Source organism: Microcaecilia unicolor, chromosome 5 (genome assembly GCF_901765095.1).
Source record: "Microcaecilia unicolor chromosome 5, aMicUni1.1, whole genome shotgun sequence".
In the NCBI taxonomy this organism is placed as follows: Eukaryota; Metazoa; Chordata; class Amphibia; order Gymnophiona; family Siphonopidae; genus Microcaecilia; species Microcaecilia unicolor.
Genome location: NC_044035.1, coordinates 154581593 through 154603296, shown reverse-complemented (window position 1 = coordinate 154603296; position 21704 = coordinate 154581593). Strand labels below are relative to the sequence as shown.

At 45.6% G+C, this 21704-nt stretch overlaps 1 protein-coding gene across 1 annotated transcript in view; it reads right to left on the bottom strand.

Moving 5' to 3' along the window:
* The window catches only part of HELLS (helicase, lymphoid specific), a 351006-nt gene that overhangs the window by 56235 nt on the left and 273067 nt on the right, over positions 1-21704 (bottom strand). Inside the window, exons 16-19 of the mRNA XM_030203455.1 lie at positions 21033-21116; positions 20800-20919; positions 8268-8384; positions 1426-1585 (exon numbers count right to left, since the gene is read on the bottom strand). Coding sequence (XP_030059315.1) covers positions 1426-1585; positions 8268-8384; positions 20800-20919; positions 21033-21116 — 481 coding nt within the window. The remainder of the gene's footprint in view (positions 1-1425; positions 1586-8267; positions 8385-20799; positions 20920-21032; positions 21117-21704) is intronic.

Sequence of the window (21704 nt, the reverse complement as noted above, 5' to 3'; positions counted from 1 at the left end):
AGCAGTGTCTTCTTCAAGACATGATGCATGGGTACTGTGGACGATTCCTTAGGTGATGAAGGATAGTCCAAAAGCTCAAACATTTCAGCCCTTGGCTCATCCTCCGTAACCACAGGGAAGGGAATGGCCGTAAACATTTCCCGGACAAAAGGCCGCAAAAGATAAGCTCTTGGGAGGAGAAAGCTGTCTTTTAGGAGAGGGAGTGGGGTCGGAAGGAAGACCGTCAGACTCCTCGTCAGAGAAATATATGATGTCTTCCTCTGCCTCCCATGAGGCCTCACCATCGGTATCAGACACGAGTTCATGAACTTCCATCCAAAGCTGTGCCCGCCTCGACTCCGTGGACACACCGGCGGCGATGAAGCTCCCTCTATCGATGTCGTCGGGGAGTCCGCCTGGAAGGCAGCCGACGCAGGCACCGCAAGCGGTACCGGTATCTGAGACCTCACCACGGGCAAGGGGCCAGCCGTCACCTCACTCAACGGCACCGGAGGCGCAGGCACCCCTGGTACCGGAGAAGGGCGCAACAGCTCCTTCAGGATCCCAGGCGACGGACTCAGAATCTGTCCGGGACGCAGAGGCGGTACCGGGCTGTCCAGGGTAGAGCGCATCGACACCTCCTGAATGGAGGGTGAGCGTTCCTCCCGGTGTCAATGCCTAGTGGGTGCCAAATCCCTCGGCGACCCAGAGCTCTCGACACCACGTCTGGAAGGTGACCTGTGCCGATGCTTCTTTGCCTTCACACGAAGCATGTCACCAGCTGTCCCAAGCCACAGAAAAAAGAAGACTGACGAACACGAGCCCGTTCGGGCGGGAAGACAGTCGCGCATGCGCAGTGTGCGTGCACATGCGAGGGCTAGCAAACGTCTTTGCTAGTGAAGATCTCCGATTGAAGGGGCTGCCATGGACGTCACCCAGTAGTGAGAACAAGCAGCCTGCTTGTCCTCGGAGAACATAATTACTCTGTCCACATAAAAACAGGATTACACTGTCTGCATAAGAACATGTTCCCCTCATTCATATAAACAACTGCACCCATCACCTATTAAAATCCTCTCGCAAACAAATCTTTTTATCTTTCATTTCTCACACAATTCTATATTCATGGTGCACGTTACATTTAGTTAATTATTGCACTTTGCTCAAACTAAAGAGTATTGCTTAAGCTAAAGCCTTAAACCATGTAAAGGCACAGCATTTAACTCATGGCTGCCGAGTGTGAAAATGCCCCGCTCAGCAGCCGTCGTATCGCTTATCCTCTCCGAACTCCCAGTAGTCCAGTATCACTGTCTGGCAAAATCCCTTCTCATGCCAAGTAACACAAATAGCTTTGCCATTTAACTTCAATATTGCTGCCACCAATGCTGATATAGTCCCTCATAACCTACGAATTGTTCATAAAAAAACAAAAACTTGAGAACTAACTCTTATGAATGACCAGTTTTTCTAGTTTCCTCTTGGCTCCTGCTCTCTCCACTATCTTCTGATCAATAGTATTCGTCGTCACAAGGCGATACACGACAACTGGCTTTGTCTGACCAATTCTGTGGCACCTATCTTGCGCTTGCAGATCACATTGGGGATTCTGGAAAAGAAAATGCACTATATTTAGCAGAGAGCTAGAACTCTGCATCTTTCAGTTATTATACAATAGCCTTTAGAAACTCTACAAATAGATCTGCATTTTTTATGGTATAGCACACCAGGATTTGATCACGTGGAAAGGAGGACTCATTGATGACAATATATCCAATCACTCTGGGGCATGACTTATTAACAACATTAAAGGCATAGCCTTTTAAAAACTGTTTCACAGGTACTTTAAAAGGGCTTAGATATGGACTATTGATGGGAAAGATGAACCTATTCCAGTGCACCATCTCTTACTGCTAGGACTTGCGGAATCAATAAGTTCTCATAACTAAATAAATGATTACTAACAAAATGAGCTGAGAAACTAACCCCCACCTCCTCCACGATTCACATGTCCCAATGATCAGAAGCAAATGCAGGCACTAGAGGCTATTAGCACCATACTAGCGCCCATGTTTGCTCCCGCCAATGATTAGAGCTGGCGAGTGTGTGAAAAGAGCTTGCCGGCTCTGACTGCAAGTAGCATGCAAATGCATACTAAACAGGGCATTACATATTCCTTCCCAATGCTCAAGGGGCAGCACGCCAAACAAGGGTGCTCCCGCTGCGGCAAACCTTACACCAGCTTAGAGTTGGCATTAGGATTTGCAGAGCATTGGAGAGGAATGGGGAGCCCTGTCCAGCAGGTCATGGCTCTGCCCACTCGCAGGCCTGCATCAGGAGTATTTCATTCCGCGGATATCAAATCTTAATTATCCGGATGCATTGGGAACGCCTTAGAGGGCCCCCTCAGCCCCTTCATGGGGCCAGACGGCTGGACCCCCCCACAGGCTACGAAATTGAGAGAGCCGCTAAGAAAAGCCAGAGCACCAAAGGGTCATCCCCATCCCCAGAGTGGAGTTCCCCCTCCTCCAAAGGCTCCAGTACAGAGGGGCCCGCCGAGGATGTGGACTCCACGTCTGACCCCGGTGACCCCGAGGAAATGCATTCCAAGGGGTCATCCAGAACGCCAGTCCAAAACCTCTTGTGGGGGGGGGGGGGGGGGGCTAAGTCCAACTCCACACCCCCTGGAGCTGGCAGAGGAGCGTCCCCCTGCTTCAATAAGAATGCCTGGTGGAGCAACAAGACGAACTCAGGAGAAAAAGGAACCCCCTGAGCAGGCAAGACTCCTGCAGCGATAGCTGCACTCTCTGCCACAGGCACTCCCTGCTTGCAGGGAACAAAATGGCTGACGTCCCCTCCTTCACTCAGAGATCCCAACCTACACACCATGCAGGAGCCTGAAGAGAAGCGTCGACCCCTACAGAACGAAAAGCGCTTCAGACTCTCTGCAGGGGCCAACATGCCGCTGGGATTCAACAACCCGCTGTTGGTCCGACCCAACCAGGTGCACTGGAAAAAAAGCTAGCATGCTTCCATTCTACGCTGCTTCTCTCTCTTTTTTTTGTAAGCGCTAGCGCCACACAGAAAAGGCACATCAAGGGAACACGCGAGTGCCACCCCGGTCTACCGACAACGTTCCACTCACCGCCTGGATTCTGCAGAATGGAGGACTCTCCCACCTCCTCTCCTCCCCTGCCACAACCGACATTGCCGGTTTGGAGCCGCTCTGCAAGAGCGGATAGAAGTGCCTTTCATTTTTATTTTTTTTGGTTGCTGTACAGGCACTGCACTAAAGAGACTAGGGAGGGAAAAAAGGGAAAATAGCCTCCAGGCCGGAGGAGGACAGGGACCCAGCACCACCAGGTATGTCTAAATTTTCTTCAGGGGAGACTCCACTGGGAACCAGTCATCAACCGGACCAGAAGACCCCAACTGCCACTCAAAGACAAACGAAGTATGTCCACCCACCTGCTAGAGATAGAAGGTACTGAGGAACTGGGCAACTAGCACGTGGCTAGGTAGTAGGGCTCAGTTCTGGATTTTACATCTCCACCTGCTGGGTGATGGACATAACTACCCACTTGTCCTGGCATAGTGGGAATAGAATGTAATGGAAAGGGCCTTAAGAAGATTTTGCATATTTCATGCTTTTATTTTGTTTTCTTTAGGGTTACTCACTTGCTAATGAAAATACCTTGTGGTGACAAATTTCCCTCTTGTTCTCTTAATTTGGATAATTTATTATAAATTAAAAGATCTGCCTGCAGTGAGTAGGAAAGAATACTACATTAAGGCAAAAAAAAATTAAGACTTTCTAACCAATCTAATACTTATTAATGTTCTAGGGCTGTAAAGAACTAGAGCAAAATATTAGACTCTAAACAAAGTAATAATATTTTTGATTTTTTAAGGAAATTAAAACAGACCATCAATAAACAGACATATTCTCTTCTATCTCAGTCTTTATGTCACCAAATCTCTCACGTACCCAGAGAAGATTCTCTGCTCTCTCCTTTGCAAGGTATGTATGAAGATGCTTCAGTGGCAGCTTTTAACTCCAACAGCATTCAACATCACCAATCCCTTACCTACAGTTATCCAAATGCTAAGCATAAAATGTACTTTGCGCTGATGGCAGGTATCCAAGGTCACAGAGTGGACCTTATGGATACCAGTACTAGAACATTCTTACAACTGATGCATCTACATCTGGTTGGGTAAGTACACTTCATTTATGTGCTAAGGAATTGTAGGCACAAAGAGAAATGGCCTTCTACTTCAACCAGATGGAACCTTTGGGCCTTCTTAACAGTAAGCCGTTCACAGCCGTTGCCTTGATTTTCTCTCCTCTCATGCCGTCCTCGATCTGCTTCAATCCGGCTTTCGCCCTCTACACTCAACAGAAACAGCACTATCTAAAGTCTGTAATGACCTGCTCCTTGCCAAATCCAAAGGTCACTACTCCATCCTCATCCTCCTCGACCTATCCGCCGCTTTTGACACTGTCAATCACAATTTACTTCTTGCCACACTGTCCTCATTTGGGTTCCAGGGCTCTGTCCTCTCCTGGTTCTCCTCTTATCTCTCCCACTGTACCTTCAGAGTACATTCTCATGGATCTTCCTCCACCCCCATCCCGCTCTCTGTTGGAGTTCCTCAGGGATCTGTCCTTGGACCCCTTCTTTTTTCAATCTACACCTCTTCCCTGGGCTCCCTGATCTCATCTCATGGTTTCCAATATCATCTTTATGCTGACGACACCCAGCTCTATCTCTCTACACCAGACATCACTGTGGAAACCCTGGCCAAAGTATCGGCCTGCTTATCCGACATTGCTGCCTGGATGTCCAACCGCCACCTGAAACTGAACATGGCCAAGACCGAGCTTATTGTCTTTCCACCCAAACCCACTTCTCCTCTCCCTCCACTCTCTATCTCAGTTGATAACACCCTCATCCTCCCCGTCTCATCTGCCCGCAACCTCGGAGTCATCTTCGACTCCTTCCTCTCCTTCTCTGCTCATATCCAGCAGAGAGCCAAGACCTGTCGCTTCTCTCTCTATAACATCAGCAAAATTCGCCCTTTACTATCTGAGCACACCACCCGAACTCTCATCCACTCTCTCATTACCTTGACTACTGCAACCTACTCCTCACTGGCCTCCCACTTAGCCATCTATCCCCCCTTCAATCCGGTTCAGAACTCTGCTGCACGTCTTATCTTCCGTCTGGACCGATATGCTCATATCACCCCTCCTCAAGTCACTTCACTGGCTTCCGATCAGGTACCGCATACAGTTCAAGCTTCTCCTATTAACCTACAAATGCACTCGATCTGCAGCCCCTCGTTACCTCTCTACCCTCATCTCTCCTTACGTTCCTACCCGAAACCTCCGCTCACAGGACAAATCCCTCCTCTCAGTACCCTTCTCCTCCACCGCCAACTCCAGGCTCCGCCCTTTCTGCCTCGCCTCACCCTATGCTTTAAATAAACTCCCCGAGTCCATATGCCAAGCCCCCTCCCTGCCCATCTTCAAATCCTTGCTCAAGGCACCCCTCTTCAATATCGCATTTGGCACCTAACCATTATACCTCTATTCAGGAAATCTAGACTGCCCCAACTTGACATTTCGTCCTTTAGATTGTAAGCTCCTTTGAGCAGGGATTGTCCTCTTTGTTAAACAGTAGCGCTTTAGAAATGTTAAGTAGTAATAGTAGTAGTAAGAGAAGAGATCAAGGGAAAACCAACACCTTCATTTGCACTACTGGGTTACCCTGCTTTACATCAAGAAACAAGGTAGTTCAGGATATGAAAGGCTTTGTCAGGAGGCAACCACAATATGGAGCCTTACAGTCTCCATGAAGTCAACCTTTCAAGTTATATCTTCTGGGGGATCTCAGATAGCAGAAAAAACTGAGCTTCAAAATTAGGTCCCCACAAACTGTCCTTCGACTATTCAGGTGTTTGGTTCCTCAACAGAACAAGAAGTGCCTTTTTCTGCTCCATGAGTCCTCCCAAAGACTAACGCATAGTATCTTTTTCTTTTTATTAAGCCATCTCTTTGCATTTCCTCCTTCCTTCTGATGTCCTTAAGAAAAATCATCCAGGACAAGGCTCATGTAATCCAAGTGGTGTCCCACTTGTCCAAGACAAATCTGATTTGTGACTGATCTCTCTAGCAGTGAATTATCCAATCTCCCTAGGGACCAAGTTCTTCTTCCTGACTCAGTAGCAGGCCATCTGTTACAACCCAACCTCAACACTCTTCTCCAACAGCATGGACATTGGATGCAAATAACTGCCTGTCTTCTTGTTCCATGGGAGGTCCAAGATATCCTGACCTCCAGGAGAAGCTCAAGTAGAAAATCCTATCAGTTCAAATGGACGACTTTGCCCACCAGTGCAAGGCTGATCATCAAAACCTTATGCATAGCCCAGTCCCTAGCACTTTGTTAAACCTTTTTCTTCTCTTGGAGTCTGGTCTGAAGGCAAGTTCTGAACATCTCCATCTATCAGCCACTGTAGCTTACCATGACCTAACCAATGGCAGGCCACTGTCTGGCCACCCCATGTTGTGCTGGTTTATACAAAACAAACATGAAACTTCCCCTATGCAACCCAACCCTTTCATGGAACCTTATCATTATCTTTGCCCAGCTCCTGGAAGCTTCAATTGAATCACTGGGTCAGGCACCACTAGAGTATCTACCCTGGAAGAGGATATTCATGAATGCTATAACATCCTTGAAGAGTTAATCAAACTGTAAATCCTGGTGCACTATTCTCCTTGTATCCTGGTTTTCCTCAATATGGTAGTACTCTGTACCTATCCCAAATTCCACCTCAACCAGACCAAAATCCTCCTAGCTTTCTTCTCCAAACCTCACTCCAGTGGTGCAGAGAAAAATTGTACACACTAGAATGCAGATGCACCCTGCTGTATTACCTTCAAGGCACTAAAGACATCCAAAGTGTTTGCAGTTATTTGTCTCTTAACCCCAGTCTTGACACATGGGTTGCATGAAGTCATGCTACTGCAATGCCACTATATGCTGACCTCCTGTATCAACATGCAAAGCAACATTGCTTGCCACCCTCTGCTAGACCTCTATAGAGCACAACTGCAAAGCTGCAACTTGGTCCTCTGTCTACACATCTTCCAATCATCACTGCTTGGAGTCACCATCGAGCTCACAGTCTGTCTACTTACTGTGTTCTTCCTGGATTAACTATCACCAGATTTCCACATGGTAATCCTCAGCTTGGTAATCCCTCTACAGTGGGTTTTCTTACCTGTATTAGGGATTCCCCTGTAGACAGCAGAGGAATGCAGCCACGCTTTCCCACCCTTCTCTATATTATAAAGCCAGCTTTATTATGGCCTGGAGAGGAGGGAGGACCCAAAATAGTGTGACAACACCTGTGCAAGCTCAGAAAGCCTACCAAAGGTTTTTCTGAACTATGGAAGAACATTCCCACACCGGAGTTATTAGGATGATGTCACCATACAGTGTGGCTATATTCTTCAGGTATCTGAGGAGAACTCCTATTACAGATAAGCAAGTCTGCTTTATGTGTCTCCACCACCTTTTTTGTGCAAATATATTTCCCAATGTTTTCCCCCATATCATAACCTCTTGTAGAGCACCTGTCTCTCTCCTGGGGTGGGGGGAACTCAGCTCATGATAGCAGGCAAAAGGAGATACTATGTGGCTACTTTTAAACAGCAGAAGAAGTCTGGTCTGAAGGCAAGTTCTGAACATCTCCATCTATCAGCTATCATAGCTTACCATGACCTAACCAATGGCAGGCCACCTCATGTCTGGTTTATACAAAACAAACATGAAACTTCATGACTCCGTCTGTGGAGCTGCTTGTTATCAGAGAATGTGGTAAAGGTGGTTAGCTTAGTGGGGTTTTAAAAAGGTCTGTGCGGTTTCCTAAAGGAAAAGTCCATAGGCCATTATTAAATTGATTTGGGGAAAATCCACTGCTTATTTCTGGGATAAGCAGCATAAAATGTATTGAACTTTTTTGGTATATTGCCAGGTATTTGTGACCTGGACTGGCCACGGAAACGGGATGCTGGGCTTGATGGACCTTTGGTCGTTTCCAGTGTGGCAATACTTATATGTACTAAAACTATAATAGACAGCCATCTTTCATGTCTTCCGCAGACACTACTATTTATTAAAAAGTTTGGCTCTGTAACAGGAATCAGATTGTAACCTATTTGTTTCTAGTTGCCTGAGGCACATCTACAGCTGTATGGCCTGCTTAACCTTGCTTACCCAGTCACTGTCGTAAATGATGACTGTGTCTGCTGCTGTCAAGTTTATACCCAGGCCTCCGGCTCGTGTGCTCACCAAGAAAATAAACACTTCAGGGTCTGTATTAAACATATGTATCTGGAGCATAAACAGAAGAAAATATCACAACTAGTGTAAGAATTGTTAGCAGAATAAAAGTAACTATCCATAGTTTTAAAAAGGCATTCAGATACATTTATAAAAAGGAAAGTATGGTAAGTTAATGTTAATTGTATTTTGAAATATTTCAAGTGAGATATGAAGATGCTGAAAAAAGTGCACACCAAAAGCAAACTATACTTTTCTATGTTTGGAGTTTTCTCAATTTTTAAAAAAGTTTTTTTTTTTTTTTTTTGCTTTAACCAAGACTTCCAGTTGCCTGAACTTCCATAACAATTGGAATTAAATTTATCATCTTTGGAAGTTTCCTCATCAAGCAGAATTGCAGCAATTTCCCCCTTCTACTCATCAACACCTGCCACTGCTTCCCTTCCTCACCAAAGCTTACCACTACTTACTTCCTCACTAATTCTGTCACGGTGTCGCTCACTACATACCTTCCTCCCTCAAACCAGTCTGCCACAGGGCTACACTCAACCGTTCTGCCTGCCACTACTCCCTTTCCCATCTAGTTTTTTTTGTTTTTGAAGGGGGGGAACACCAGAGATACTATGGCTAGTCCCACTTTTAAAGGTATATAAAAGTTGCATAAATACAAATAGTTCAGCGCAGTATAGTGAAAGTCACTTTATTCAAACAAACCCAACACAGCCATGTTTCAGCTTATGCCTGCATCAGGGGCATGAACAGCTGTCCTGTGGCCTTATTGCTTCAGTGACAAAGCGTTTTAAAATTCTGTGGCTTTAGTTTGTTATCAAGTACTTTATTATTGGAACATGTCTGTCAGATATAGTTTCAGTACTTGGAGATAAACTGCATAAGGCTATAGGACAACTGTTTATGCCCCAGATGCAGGCGTAAACCGAAATGTAGCCGCGTTGGGCTCAATGGAATAAAAATGACTTGAAGAAAAAACACAAAGCCAAAAGGGGGTTCACAAAATCCACAAAAAATTCAACAGCACAAAAGAAAAAAGAAACCAACTTCAAGAGATCAGTCCAAACTCAGGGTAAGATGCTCCAATAAACAATTTTATTTGGTCCCTACACGGTCCGTGTTCCGGCTTTTAAAAAAGCCTTCAAGGCTGTGTAGGCTGGACATCATCACGCATGGGGTATCCCTATCACCCAGGCTCACTCAAAACAATGAACATAGGTCAATTGGGCCTTGCAACGGTGAGGACATAACATAGATTGACCTGAAACCATTAAGAACTGAGAGTGCAGCCTGGAACAGAACAGAAAAGGGCCTAGGAGGGTAGAGTTGGATTCTAAACCCCGAACAGATTCTGCAGCAATGACTGCCCAAACCGACTGTCGCGTCGGGAATCCTGCTGAAGGCAGTAGTGAGATGTGAATGTGTGGACAGATGACCACACTGCAGCCTTGCAAATCTCTTCAATGGAGGCTGACTTTAAGTGAGCCACTGACGCAGCCATGGCTTTAACATTGTGAGCCGTGACATGGCCCTCTAAAGTCAGCCCAGCTTGGGCATAAGTGAAGGAAATGCAATCTGCTAGCCAATTGGAGATGGTGCATTTTCCGATGGCAACTCCCATCCTGTTGGGATTAAAAGAAACAAACAGCTGGGCGGACTGTCGATAGGGCTTTGTCCGCTCCATGTAAAAGGCCAATGCTCTCTTACAGTCCAAGGTGTGCAACTTATCCTCACCAGGGCGGGTGTGTGGAAGGGGAAAAAATGTTGGCAAGACAATTGACTGGTTCAGATGGAACTCCAACACCACCTTCGGCAAGAACTCAGGATGAGTGCGGAGGACTACTCTGTTATGATGGAATTTAATATAAGGAGCATGGACTACCAGGGCTTGAAGCTCACTGACTCTACGAGCTGAAGTAACAGCCACCAAGAAAATGACCTTCCAAGTCAAGTACTTCAGATGGCAGGAATTCAGTGGCTCAAAAGGAGGTTTCATCAGCTGGGTGAGAACAACGTTGAGATCCCATGACACTGGTGGAGGTTTGACCGGGGGCTTTGACAAAAGCAAACCTCTCATGAAGAGAACTAAAGGCTGTCCAGAGATAGGCTGACCTTCTACACGTTGATGGTAAGCACTGATTGCACTAAGATGAACTCTTACTGAGTTAGTCTTAAGACCAGACTCTGATAAGGGTAGAAGGTATTCAAGCAGGGTCCGTGTAGGGCAAGAAAAAGGATATAGGGCCTTGCTGTCACACCAGATGGCAAACCTCCTCCATTTAAAAGAATAACTCTTTTTCGTGGAAGCAAGCAAGACTCGGGAGACACCCTCTGAAAGGCCTAAAGAGGCAACTTCTAGGCTCTCAACATCCAGGCCGTGAGAGCCAGAGACTGGAGGTGGGATGTAGAAGTGACCCCTCGTTCTGGGTGATGAGAGTAGGAAAACAGTCCAATCTCCACGGTTCTTCGGAGGACAAGTCCAGAAGAAGAGGAAACCAGATCTGATGGGGCCAAAAAGGTGCTATCACAATCATGGTTCGGCGGTCTTGCCTGAGTTTCAGCAGAGTCTTCCCTACTAAAGGTATGGGAGGATACGCATACAGAAGGCCTGTCCCCCAATGTAGGAAAAAGGCATCTGATGCTAGTCTGTCGTGGGCCTGAAGCCTGGAACAGAATTGAGGAACCTTGTGATTGGTCTGAGTGGCAAAAAGATCCACCAAGGGGGTGTCCCACGCTCAGAAGATCTTGCGGACAACGTCCATGTAAAGTGACCACTCGTGAGGTTGATTTATCCTGCTCAACCTGTCGGCCAGACTGTTGTTTATGCCTGCCAGATAAGTGGCTTGGAGAAACATGCCGTGACGGTGAGCCCAAAGCCACATCTAGACGGCTTCCTGACACAGAGGGTGAGATCCGGTGCCCCCCTGCTTGTTGGTGTAGTACATTGCAACTTGATTGTCTGTCTGAATTAGGATAATTTGATTGGACAGCCGATCTCTGAAAGCCTTTAGAGCATTCCAGATTGCTCGTAATTCCAGGAGGTTGATCTGAAGACCTGTTTATTGAAAAGACCAAACTCCTTAAAAGAGCATACTACAAAACCAAAATAGGACCAGACTACAAAGACGCACACAAACTCTACCAACTTGTGAATAAATTATTAGACACCACTCCGGTTATCACAACCAGCATAGACACCCCCATCAGCAGAAAACTTTGCCAAATACTTTAATGAGAAAATTATAAAACTACGAGCAATGCTACCACTCAATACCACCGATCACGAAAAATTCATGGACTGTCTGGACCCTACTCCTGATGAATACCCAGCAGATCGAATCTGGACAAACTTTGATCTCTTAAACGATGAAACCATCACTCAAGCAATCAATAAATTCGCCAAATCCCACTGTAAACTGGATGTCCCACTAACTTAATAAAATACGCCCCCCCATCGCTACATAACAGACCTCACATCATATTTGAACTACATGCTACAACATGGTCTTTTCCCCAAGGACAAAGTAAATATACTACTCACCCCTATACCCAAAGACTTAAAGAAAAAATTAAATGACACAACCAACTACCGTCCAGTAGCGTCCATACCTATTGTAGTCAAGCTGATGGAAAGCATGGTAACTAAACAACTTACTGATTACTTAAACAAATTCACAGTACTACATGAATCAGTCAGGATTTCGATCTAACCACAGTACTGAAACAGTGCTAGTCACTCTCCTAGCCAAATTCAAACAAACAATTGCAACCGGAAATTATGTGCTTCTCCTACAGTTTGACATGTCCAGCGCGTTCGATATGGTCAGTCACCAAATACTATCGAACATACTACAGTACTTCGGGATTGGAGGAAATGTACTCAAATGGTTTGACGGTTTCCTAACCGCAAGAACATATCAAGTGATATCAAATTCAAAAACATCATCACAATGGAAACCAGAATGCAGAGTGCCACAAGGATCACTGCTCTCACCAATCCTTTTCAACTTAATGATGACACCATTAGCTAAGACGTTATCCAACCAAGGACTCAACTCGTACATCTATGCAGACGAAGTTACAATCTACATCCCGTTCAAACACGATCTAACTGAAATCACAAATGAAATCAAACACAGTCTCTAAATAATGAACTCATGGGTGGATGCATGCCAACTAAAGCTAAACGCAGAAAAGACACAATGTCTTATTCTCTCCTCATAATACAACACGAACAAACCCACCACCATAAATACCTCAGATTACATCCTTCATATCTCAGACAGTCTGAAAATTCTTGGAGTTACAATTGACTGGAATCTCACACTCAAAACCCATGTGAAAAACACAGCAAAGAAAATGTTCTACTCAATGTGGAAACTAAAAAGAATCAAACCTTTCTTCCCAAGGGAAATATTCTGTAGCCTGGTACAATCTATGGTGCTAAGCCACCAAGATTACTGCAATGCCATCTATGCAGGATGCAAAGAACAAATCCTTAAGAAGCTTCAGACTGCCCAAAATACAGCAGCCAGACTTGTATTTGGAAAAACCAAACACAAAAGTGCTAAACCCATAAGAGAAAAACTTCACTGGCTCCCACTAAAAGAACGAATTGCGTTCAAAGTTTGCACCCTGGTCCACAAAATCGTTCATGGTGAAGCCCCAATCTATATGGCAGACCTCATAGACCTGCCAACTAGGAACACAAACAGATCAGCCCGTGCATTCCTGAATCTCCACTACCCCAGCTGCAAAGGACTAAAATATTATTATTATTTATTGCATTTGTATCCCACATTTTTCCACCTCTTTGCAGACTCAATGTGGCTTACAGAGTAGTTGTTGTTACATAAAGAATAGCATAATCGAGAGTTAACAATTGGATATAAGAAGCAAAACAATATTGATAATAGGTACAGGTGCCATAAAGGTAATGTGGTCGAGATTTAAACAAGCAGATATAAGCAAAACATTGCTGATAATGGTAAGCGTTGATAATGGGTGGCAGAGATGTCATGGAATATAGCGTAATCGAAGTTCAAATAACCAGATATAGACAAATACATTCCTGATAGTAAGTAAGTTGTGATATAATACATTGGTAGTAGCTGATCTTATTGGTATGCCTTGTTGAATAGGTGGGTCTTCAGGGATTTGCGGAAGTTGGTTAGTTCATACGTAGTTTTTAAGATGAATGGCAGTGCGTTCCATAGCTGTGTACTTGGGTAAGAGAAGTTTGATGCATGCATTAGTTTGTATTTTAGGCCTTTACAACTGGGGAAGTGAAGGTTAAGGAATGTACGGGATGACCTTCTAGCGTTCCTGGGTGGTAGGTCTATCAGATCTGACATATAGGCTGGGGCATTTCCGTGGATGATTTTGTGAACTAGGGAACATATCTTGAACGTAATTCGTTCTTTAAGTGGGAGCCAGTGTAGTTTCTCCCTTAGGGGTTTAGCGCTTTCATATCTTGTTTTTACGTAGATGAGTCTGGCTGCATCTAGCTTCTCCTACATATCCACGCAACTTTGGAACGCACTATCAAAGGCCATAAAAACAATGCATGACCTAACAATCTTCCGAAAACTGCTGAAAACCGACCTATTCAAGAAGGCATACCACAACGTTCCATCCTAACCACAGACTATAAATGAACTAGACAAAACCGTACCCCCACACCTGACTGATAACCAAATGACTACTAATGAATATTACGCAACATGCACTATCACTATATTTCTTATGTCAGACACGAACTCTCTATAGCTGACTATCCAACTTATGCTATAATTAACTCTATCACTCAAGAACCTCTATGCAACATCAAATTATATCATATTTCACCATGTATGCACCTTAAGGTAACATCATTTGTAATTCTTGACCCGGAAATGGCGCTCACCATTATGGCATAATGTAAGCCACATTGAGCCTGCAAATGGATGGGAAAATGTGGGATACAAATAAATAAGTACAAAGTCCATCTACATGAGCTCCCCACCCCAGGAGAGATGCATCTGTTGTCAGCACTTTTTGTGGCTGAGGAATTTGGAATGGATGTTCCAAGGTCAGATTGGAGCGAATGGTCCACCACTGTAGGGAATTGCAAAAATCAGTGGAAAGATGGATGACATCCTCTAGATCCCCTGTAGCATTACACCACTGGGAAGCTACGGTCCATTGAGCTGATCTCATATGTAGACGTGCCATGGGAGTCACATGAACTGTGGAGGCCATGTGGCCCAGAAGCCTCAACAACTGCCAAGCTGTGATCTGTTGAGATGTTCGAGCTGAGGACACTAAGGCCAGAAGATTGTCTGCCCTTGCCTGGCGGAGATAAGCTCAAGACGTCTATGTGTTCAACAGAGCTCCTATGAATTCCAACTTCTGTACTGGAATCAGGTGGGACTTGGGATAATTTATGACAAACCCCAGCAGCTTGAGCAGTTGAATAGTAATCTGCATGGATCGTAGAACTCCTGCCTCCGAGGTGTTCTTCAGCAGCCAATCATAAGTACATACGTAATGCCACACTGGGAAAAGACCAAGGGTCCATCGAGCCCAGCATCCTGTCCACGACAGCAGCCAATCGTCGAGATAATGGAACACATACACTCCCAGTCTACGTAGCGATGCTGCGACAACTACCAGGCACTTTGTAAAGACCCTGGGCGCAGATGCTAGACCGAAGGGTTGAACACAGTACTGAAAGTGCTGATTTCCCAAGCGGAATCGAAGGTACTGCCTGTGAGTTGGGAGCACTGATATGTGAGTTGTGAGCACCGAGATGTGAGTATAGGCATCCTTTAAGTCCAGAGAGCTTAGCCAATCGTTTTCCTGAATCATGGGAAGAAAGGTGCCCAGGGAAAGCATCCTGAACGTTTCTCGGAGCAGGAATTTATTCAGGGCCCTTAGGTCTAGGATGGGACGCATCCCCCCTGTTTTCTTTTGTACAAAGAGGTACTGGAATAGAATCTCAGCCCTTCTTCCCCTGGTGGTAGGGGTTTGACCGCATTGGCCTTTAGAAGGGCAGAGAGTTCCTCTGCAAGTACCTGCTTGTGCTGGGAGCTGAAGGACTGAGCTCCCGGTGGGCAATTTGGAGGTTTGGATACCAGATTGAGAGCGTATCCGAACCGGACTATTTGAAGAACCCACCTGTTGGAGGTTATAAGAGGCCACCTTTGGTGAAAAAATATCAACCTCCCCCCAACAGGTAGATTGTCCAGCAAAGGATACTTTTACCGCGGCTATGCTGCTCTGGAGCCAGTCATAAGCCCGTCCCTTGCTTTTGCTGGGGAGTCGAAGGGGCCTTAGGCGCATGCCGCTGACGAGAGCGAGCCTGCTGGGAGCGAGCTTGAACAGGCTGTCGAGAGGTAGGAGTGTACCTATGCCTATTATAGGAATAGGGAGCACACCTTCTCCCTCCAAAAAACCTCCTAGTGGAGGAGGTATTAGCAGAAGGCATCCGGCGGGAGAGAGAATTCATTGCATCATGATGCTTCTTGAGGGTATCGACCATATCCTCAACCTTCTCTCCAAAAAGATTATCTCCCCGGCAAGGAACATCCGCCATTCGCTGCTGGGTCTTCTGATCCAGGACTGAGACATGCAGCCATAAGAGTCTGCGCATCACGATACCCTGAGCAGCTACTCGGGATGCGGCCTGAAAAGAGTCGTAAGCCCCCGTGGCCAGGAATTTGCGACACGCCTTCTGCTGCCTGACCACCTGGTGAAAAGGTTCAGCAAGCTCCGGAGGGAGAGCTTCAACTAAACTGGACAGTTGCCTCACCGAGTTCCATAAGTGAATGCTCGTGTACAGCTGGTGGTGGCGAGCATTCCAGCCTGATACGAACGCCTCCCCAAAGAATCCAAGGTCCTAGACTCTCTGCCCGGGGGCGCCGAGGCATAGTCTCTAGTACTCTTGGCTCTTCTGAGAGCAGAGTTCACCACAATAGAATCGTGAGGAAGTTGGGCCTTCACCATCACAGGCTCACCATGGACTCTGTACTGGGACTTGGACTTCTTGTTGACAACTGAATTAGAGAGAGGGCAAGACCAATTCCGCAACATCGCTTCCCTGAGCGTATTGTGCAGGGGGGCCATTGCAACCTCTGCAGGTGGAGAAGGATAATCCAGGACCTCGAGCATCTCAGCCCTGGGCTCGTCCACAACCTCCATGGGAAATGGAATGTCCTTAGACATTTCCTGCACAAAGGATGAAAAAGTAAGACTCTCAGGTGGAGACTGTCTGACTTCAATAGGTGGAGTAGGATAAGAAGGAAGCCCACAGGAGTCTTCCTCCAAAAAATACCTGGGGTCTTCCTCTTCTCCCCATGAACGCTCCTCTTCGGTATCGGACAGAAGCTCTCGAAGAGCAGCCCAAACCTAAGCCTGTCTCGACTTCAAGGATCGACGTCCTCATGGGGGATGTCGAGAAGTCGACCCCTGCCTGGACTCCTGCGAAGCTTCCTCCACCGATGTCGAGGGAGAGTCGACCCGGGTGGCAACTGGCAGGGACCTCCTCACAGGAGATGGGCCACAAGCCGTCTCAGCAGTAGGCACGGGAGGCGCAAGCACCTGTGGTACTGAAGCAGATGGACGAAGCAGTCCTTCCAGAATGCCAGGAAGAATGGCCCGGAGACGCTCTTCGAGAGCTGCCATCGGAAAAGACTGTGGGGCCGGTGCAGGAGTTGGTGCCAGAATCTGAGGGGGCTCGAGAGCCGGTACCAGGCTGCCGGACGACCGACGCATTGGCACCTCCTGAATGGAGGGTAAGTGGTCCTTCCGGCGCCGACACTTCTCGGGTGCCAACTCCCTTGGCTCCCCGGATTTCTCGGTACCGTGTCTGGAAGGAGATCGATGGCGATGCTTCTTAGCCTTCACCCGACATTGACACTCCTCGGTACCGATGAGGAGGACCTGGAATCCTCATGCCTCCTCGGGGCCGGGTCCGACTCAGGTCGGTCCTGGGGGGCCTGCATAGCAATAGGCCTCGAGACGGGTGGAGACCCACTCGATGCCTCGCTGCTCCCAGCTCAAAGTGGTCTCTCAGCAGCCATTACCTGGACTCTCTGTGCTGCTTCCCTCGACGTCGACACCGATGCAGACGTCGAAGGTACGGACCGATCAGAAAAAAGTCTCTCGCGTTGAGCCTCTCGAGCCACCTGGGTCCTTTTCTTCAATAATTTACACAGCTTGCAAGCAGCTGGAAGATGATCGGCCCCAAGGCACCGGAGACACCACGCGTGAGGGTCGGTAAACGAGATGGTCCGGTTGCAGCAAGTACAGCGCTTGAAGCCGCTGGGAGTACTCGTTGACATGGGCGGGGAAATAGCGTCCGCGAAATCAAACGGCTTGATGGTGCCACTTAAAAAGGCACAAAAGAGGGGAAAAAGACGCTGCCGAGCGGCTGCAATGAAAAAGAAAGGAAACTTGAAAAAATGAGAAAAATCTAAAAATTAAGGGAAAAAACTACTTTTTTTTTTTTTAATTTGAACTATTAGAAAAAGAATAGAAAAAAGGACGCGATACACGTGAAAAAACGATCTCCTGGGCAAAACCGACGAGGAGCAATGAAAAAACACCACCCCTTAGCAGTCGCGGAGAAAAAGAAACTGAGAGAAGTGCGCAGGCGTCACGAGCGGGAAGTCACTCGCGCATGCGCAGTGGGTTGTCCCTGTGTGCGCCACGCTGCTTCTAGAACTTTTGAAAGTTTTTTTGACTTCCGGTCTCCTGGGCCGTCGCGGACGATGACCCATGCGTGATGATGTCCAGTCTGCTTGTCCTCGGAGAATGTGTTTTACCTACAATTGTGGTTCTCAACCTATGATTTACAGAGACACAGTTTTAAGGGTGACATCTTTCAACATGGCTCTCTGTTGTATATATATATATATTTTTTTTTTTCTTTGTTACATTTGTACCCCGCGCTTTCCCACTCATGGCAGGCTCAGTGCGGCTTAAATATACAGGTACTTATTTGTACCTGGGGCAATGGAGGGTTAAGTGACTTGCCCAGAATCACAAGGAGCTGCCTGTTTTTTCCCCCTCTCATTTTTTGATCTCTTCAAAGGGAGAATGACCTCTCTTCAAAGGAGGAAATGACCTAAGGATCTAAGCACCAAATTCATATTCCACTCAGGAAATGAGCTAAGGACTGGAGGGCATATGCAACACACCCCCCTAAGAAAAATGAACCACATCCAAAATGTGCTGCAAGGGATGAATGCTATGTCTGGTCTCAAATGAGTTCAACGCTAAATCTCTATGGAAACTTACTGGCACAAAAGATAGAATATGCACAACTAAGGCAGATAGAGGGGAAATTCTTGATGTATTGCACCACGCCTCAAAAGTTCTCCAGACTCTCACATAGGTCATTGAGGTGGAATGCTTCTAGCCTGCAGCATGGTAGAAATGACCTCCTTCAAGTAGGCTTTACACTTCAACGGAGACTTCTTAAGAGCCATGTCATAAGACAGAAGGGTGCTGATCTTTTATTTCCACTGGTCCCCAACACAAACCACCCTCTCCTGGGCAGGTGGAGAGGGCTGAGCTACCTGAAAACAAAACAGGTCTGCAAACCAAGGCCTTCTGAGCCAAACTGGAGCAAAGATTACCTGTCTGTGGTGGGAAGGGGAGGGATTTGATACACCACCTTTATGTGGTTACAATCAAAGCAGTTTACATTTTATATCAAATCAAATCTTGGATACTGCTAGTATCCCCTTTTCCAGGGTTCAGTGCGGTTTACATTCTATGTGAGACAAAAATAGATAGTGTTAAGTGTGAGGTGTGAGAAAAATTAAGAGATCACTGGTGTAATGCATGAGACCAAAAACATTATAGGAAAGGTTAGTGGCTGATACTAGGAGGTAGAAAGTCATAATGGATTATTATGAAGCAGTCTTTGGAAACAGAGAGGTTTTTAATCTCTTCCTGATGCTAGGATAACTGTTTCTGTTATGATGCCAATAGGTAGGGTTTTCCTTATTTTAACTCCAAGTATGGGAGAATAGAGAGCTGAAAATCTTCTGATATTAAATTGTCTTTTGAAATGGTGCCGCTAGCATCAGTTGTTCTTTCAGTCTGTTAGATTGGAGCACAAATAGTGAAACGGTCTTAGTCAGCAGCTCAGAGGTTAAACCTTGTAGGATTTGAAAAACTAAACAATCAGCTTTGAACCTGAGTCTTCTGCTATGGGAAACCAGTGCAGTTTGTTAAGATGAGTTGAAACACTGGTATATCTATTCAATCTGTATATTAGTTTAGCAGCTGTATTCTGTATGAGTTGCAGTTTCTTGTCAGAGAAATACTCATCATAGGCTGCATGGTGCTCTTATAGGGTAGAGCCCTAAAGACTTTAGTCTGTCTATTTGCTGGTTGGCAGGCACAACCCACAGGTCCTAGACTAGTCTGGTATGGACATTAAAGGAAGGATGGAACAGATACATCATCCATTATTGCCACTCTAGCCATCTCCTTCTGGTTATGGATCTTCTCTTTAGACTTTGGCCATACTTCTAGAAGACTGGAATGAGAAGCTAGGCTTTTGTTTCTCACTGGAATAATCAAACTAAATCAATGTTTATAAAATATCCAGATGCTACAGAAGACATAAGCATTTAATTAAACAAATACCCTGGACTTTTAGCTTATCCAAATTGTTTCCAATGTTTGACCTTAGTGCAGACTCCAAGAGCTAGAGATGCTATGCTATGGCAAACACTTGTCTATACATGGTGAAGTTGTCTCATTATATAGGAACTATGGAGAAATCAGAATTAGCTTTCTGATTTTAGTTATTTCTCTTGCTATTGGATTATATTGTTACTGAAAAGACAGGGGAAATAGCTAACCAACTGATACAGATGCACACTAATTTGGGAAATCCAAGCCTCAGTTCAATAATTGGAAAGACCAGAACATAGAAACTGCATTTTTAAACAATCGGCATACTCCCTCAACTTTAAATCCAATAAAATTCTTATTACAATTACATATGAGAATGCTATTAGGCTTTTGTAAGCCAAAAAAAGGCAATGATTTTGTGTGTATGTGCTGTAGGTAGATGTTCTCCCCCTATTCTTCTTCCCCTTCTGCTATGTTCTGTCCTTCTACTTACTCCTTTCTCTTGCACTTTGTCACTTTCCCCTCCTTTCTCTTGCACTTTGTCACTTTCCCCTCAACTCTCTCCTCCTCTCTTGCACTCATTTATGGGAGGCCTCCTTTTCTTGTCCCAGCAGGGGTTAGAATCCTGCTGGGCACTCCTACAAGCACCACTATAGTGCATGAGCCTTTACTCAGAGGACTGGAATCTCTACCAGCATTTTAAGATGTGGCACTGCAGCAGAGAGGAGCAGGGGAAGGTGTGGAATATGCACAGAAAACATATGGAAAAAGTTCTTCTGCTGTAAGAAATATATATAGAGAGAGATGTTTAGTAACTACTTACATTTTTCTCTCTTTCTGTATAAGACATTGATCCATCTAACCGGCTGAAATTATATTCCCTCAGGTAGCAATAATCCAACAAAATATCTAACATTCTTGTCATTTGTGAAAATATCAGCACCTGCAAATCATAAGCAAGCAATACATATCTTCAGGGCTGAAAAACAATATAGTTGTACACAAAGAAGAAATGATAATTTAAAGCCCACACCTTGAACAGTAAAACAAAACTACCTTGTGTCCTCTTTTTTTCAACTCTGGGAGCATCCGGTCTAGCACTAAGAATTTGCCTGAACTCTTCACTAATTCTTCATCAACCTGAGGAAAAAAAATGGCAAAAAGGTAACAGAAGAACTTATAAGTGTTGAGTTGTTACTACTACTACTTAACATTTCTAGAGCACTACTAGGGTTACGCAGCGCTGTACAAAATAAACAAAAAGGACGGTCCCTGCTCAAAGGAGCTTACACTCTAAAGAACGAAATGTCAAGTTGGGGCAGTCTAGATTTCTTGGGTAGAGGTGTAGAGGTTAGGTGCCGAAGGCGACCTTGAAGAGGTGGGCTTTAAGCAGAGATTTGAAGATGGGCAGGGAGGGGGCCTGGCGTATGGGCATGGGGTGAGGCAAGGCAGAAAGGGCGGAGCCTGGAGTTATTATGTTTGTAGAATTTGCTTTTGTCAGAAAAAAGTTGAGGAAACTACTTACCCTAAATTGGAACAGCATTTTACCTCTCAACCCAGATTGGTGTATGTTTCCAGTATACTAAACAACTGAAATTACTATAAAGACAGCTCTGTAGAATTGACTGCCACAAGCATAAATTAGATGGCCTTAAATCTTCAGTTTTTTTTTAAATTATGGTATCATATGCACTGGAAGCCCCCCCCCCCCCCAAAAAAAAAAAAAAA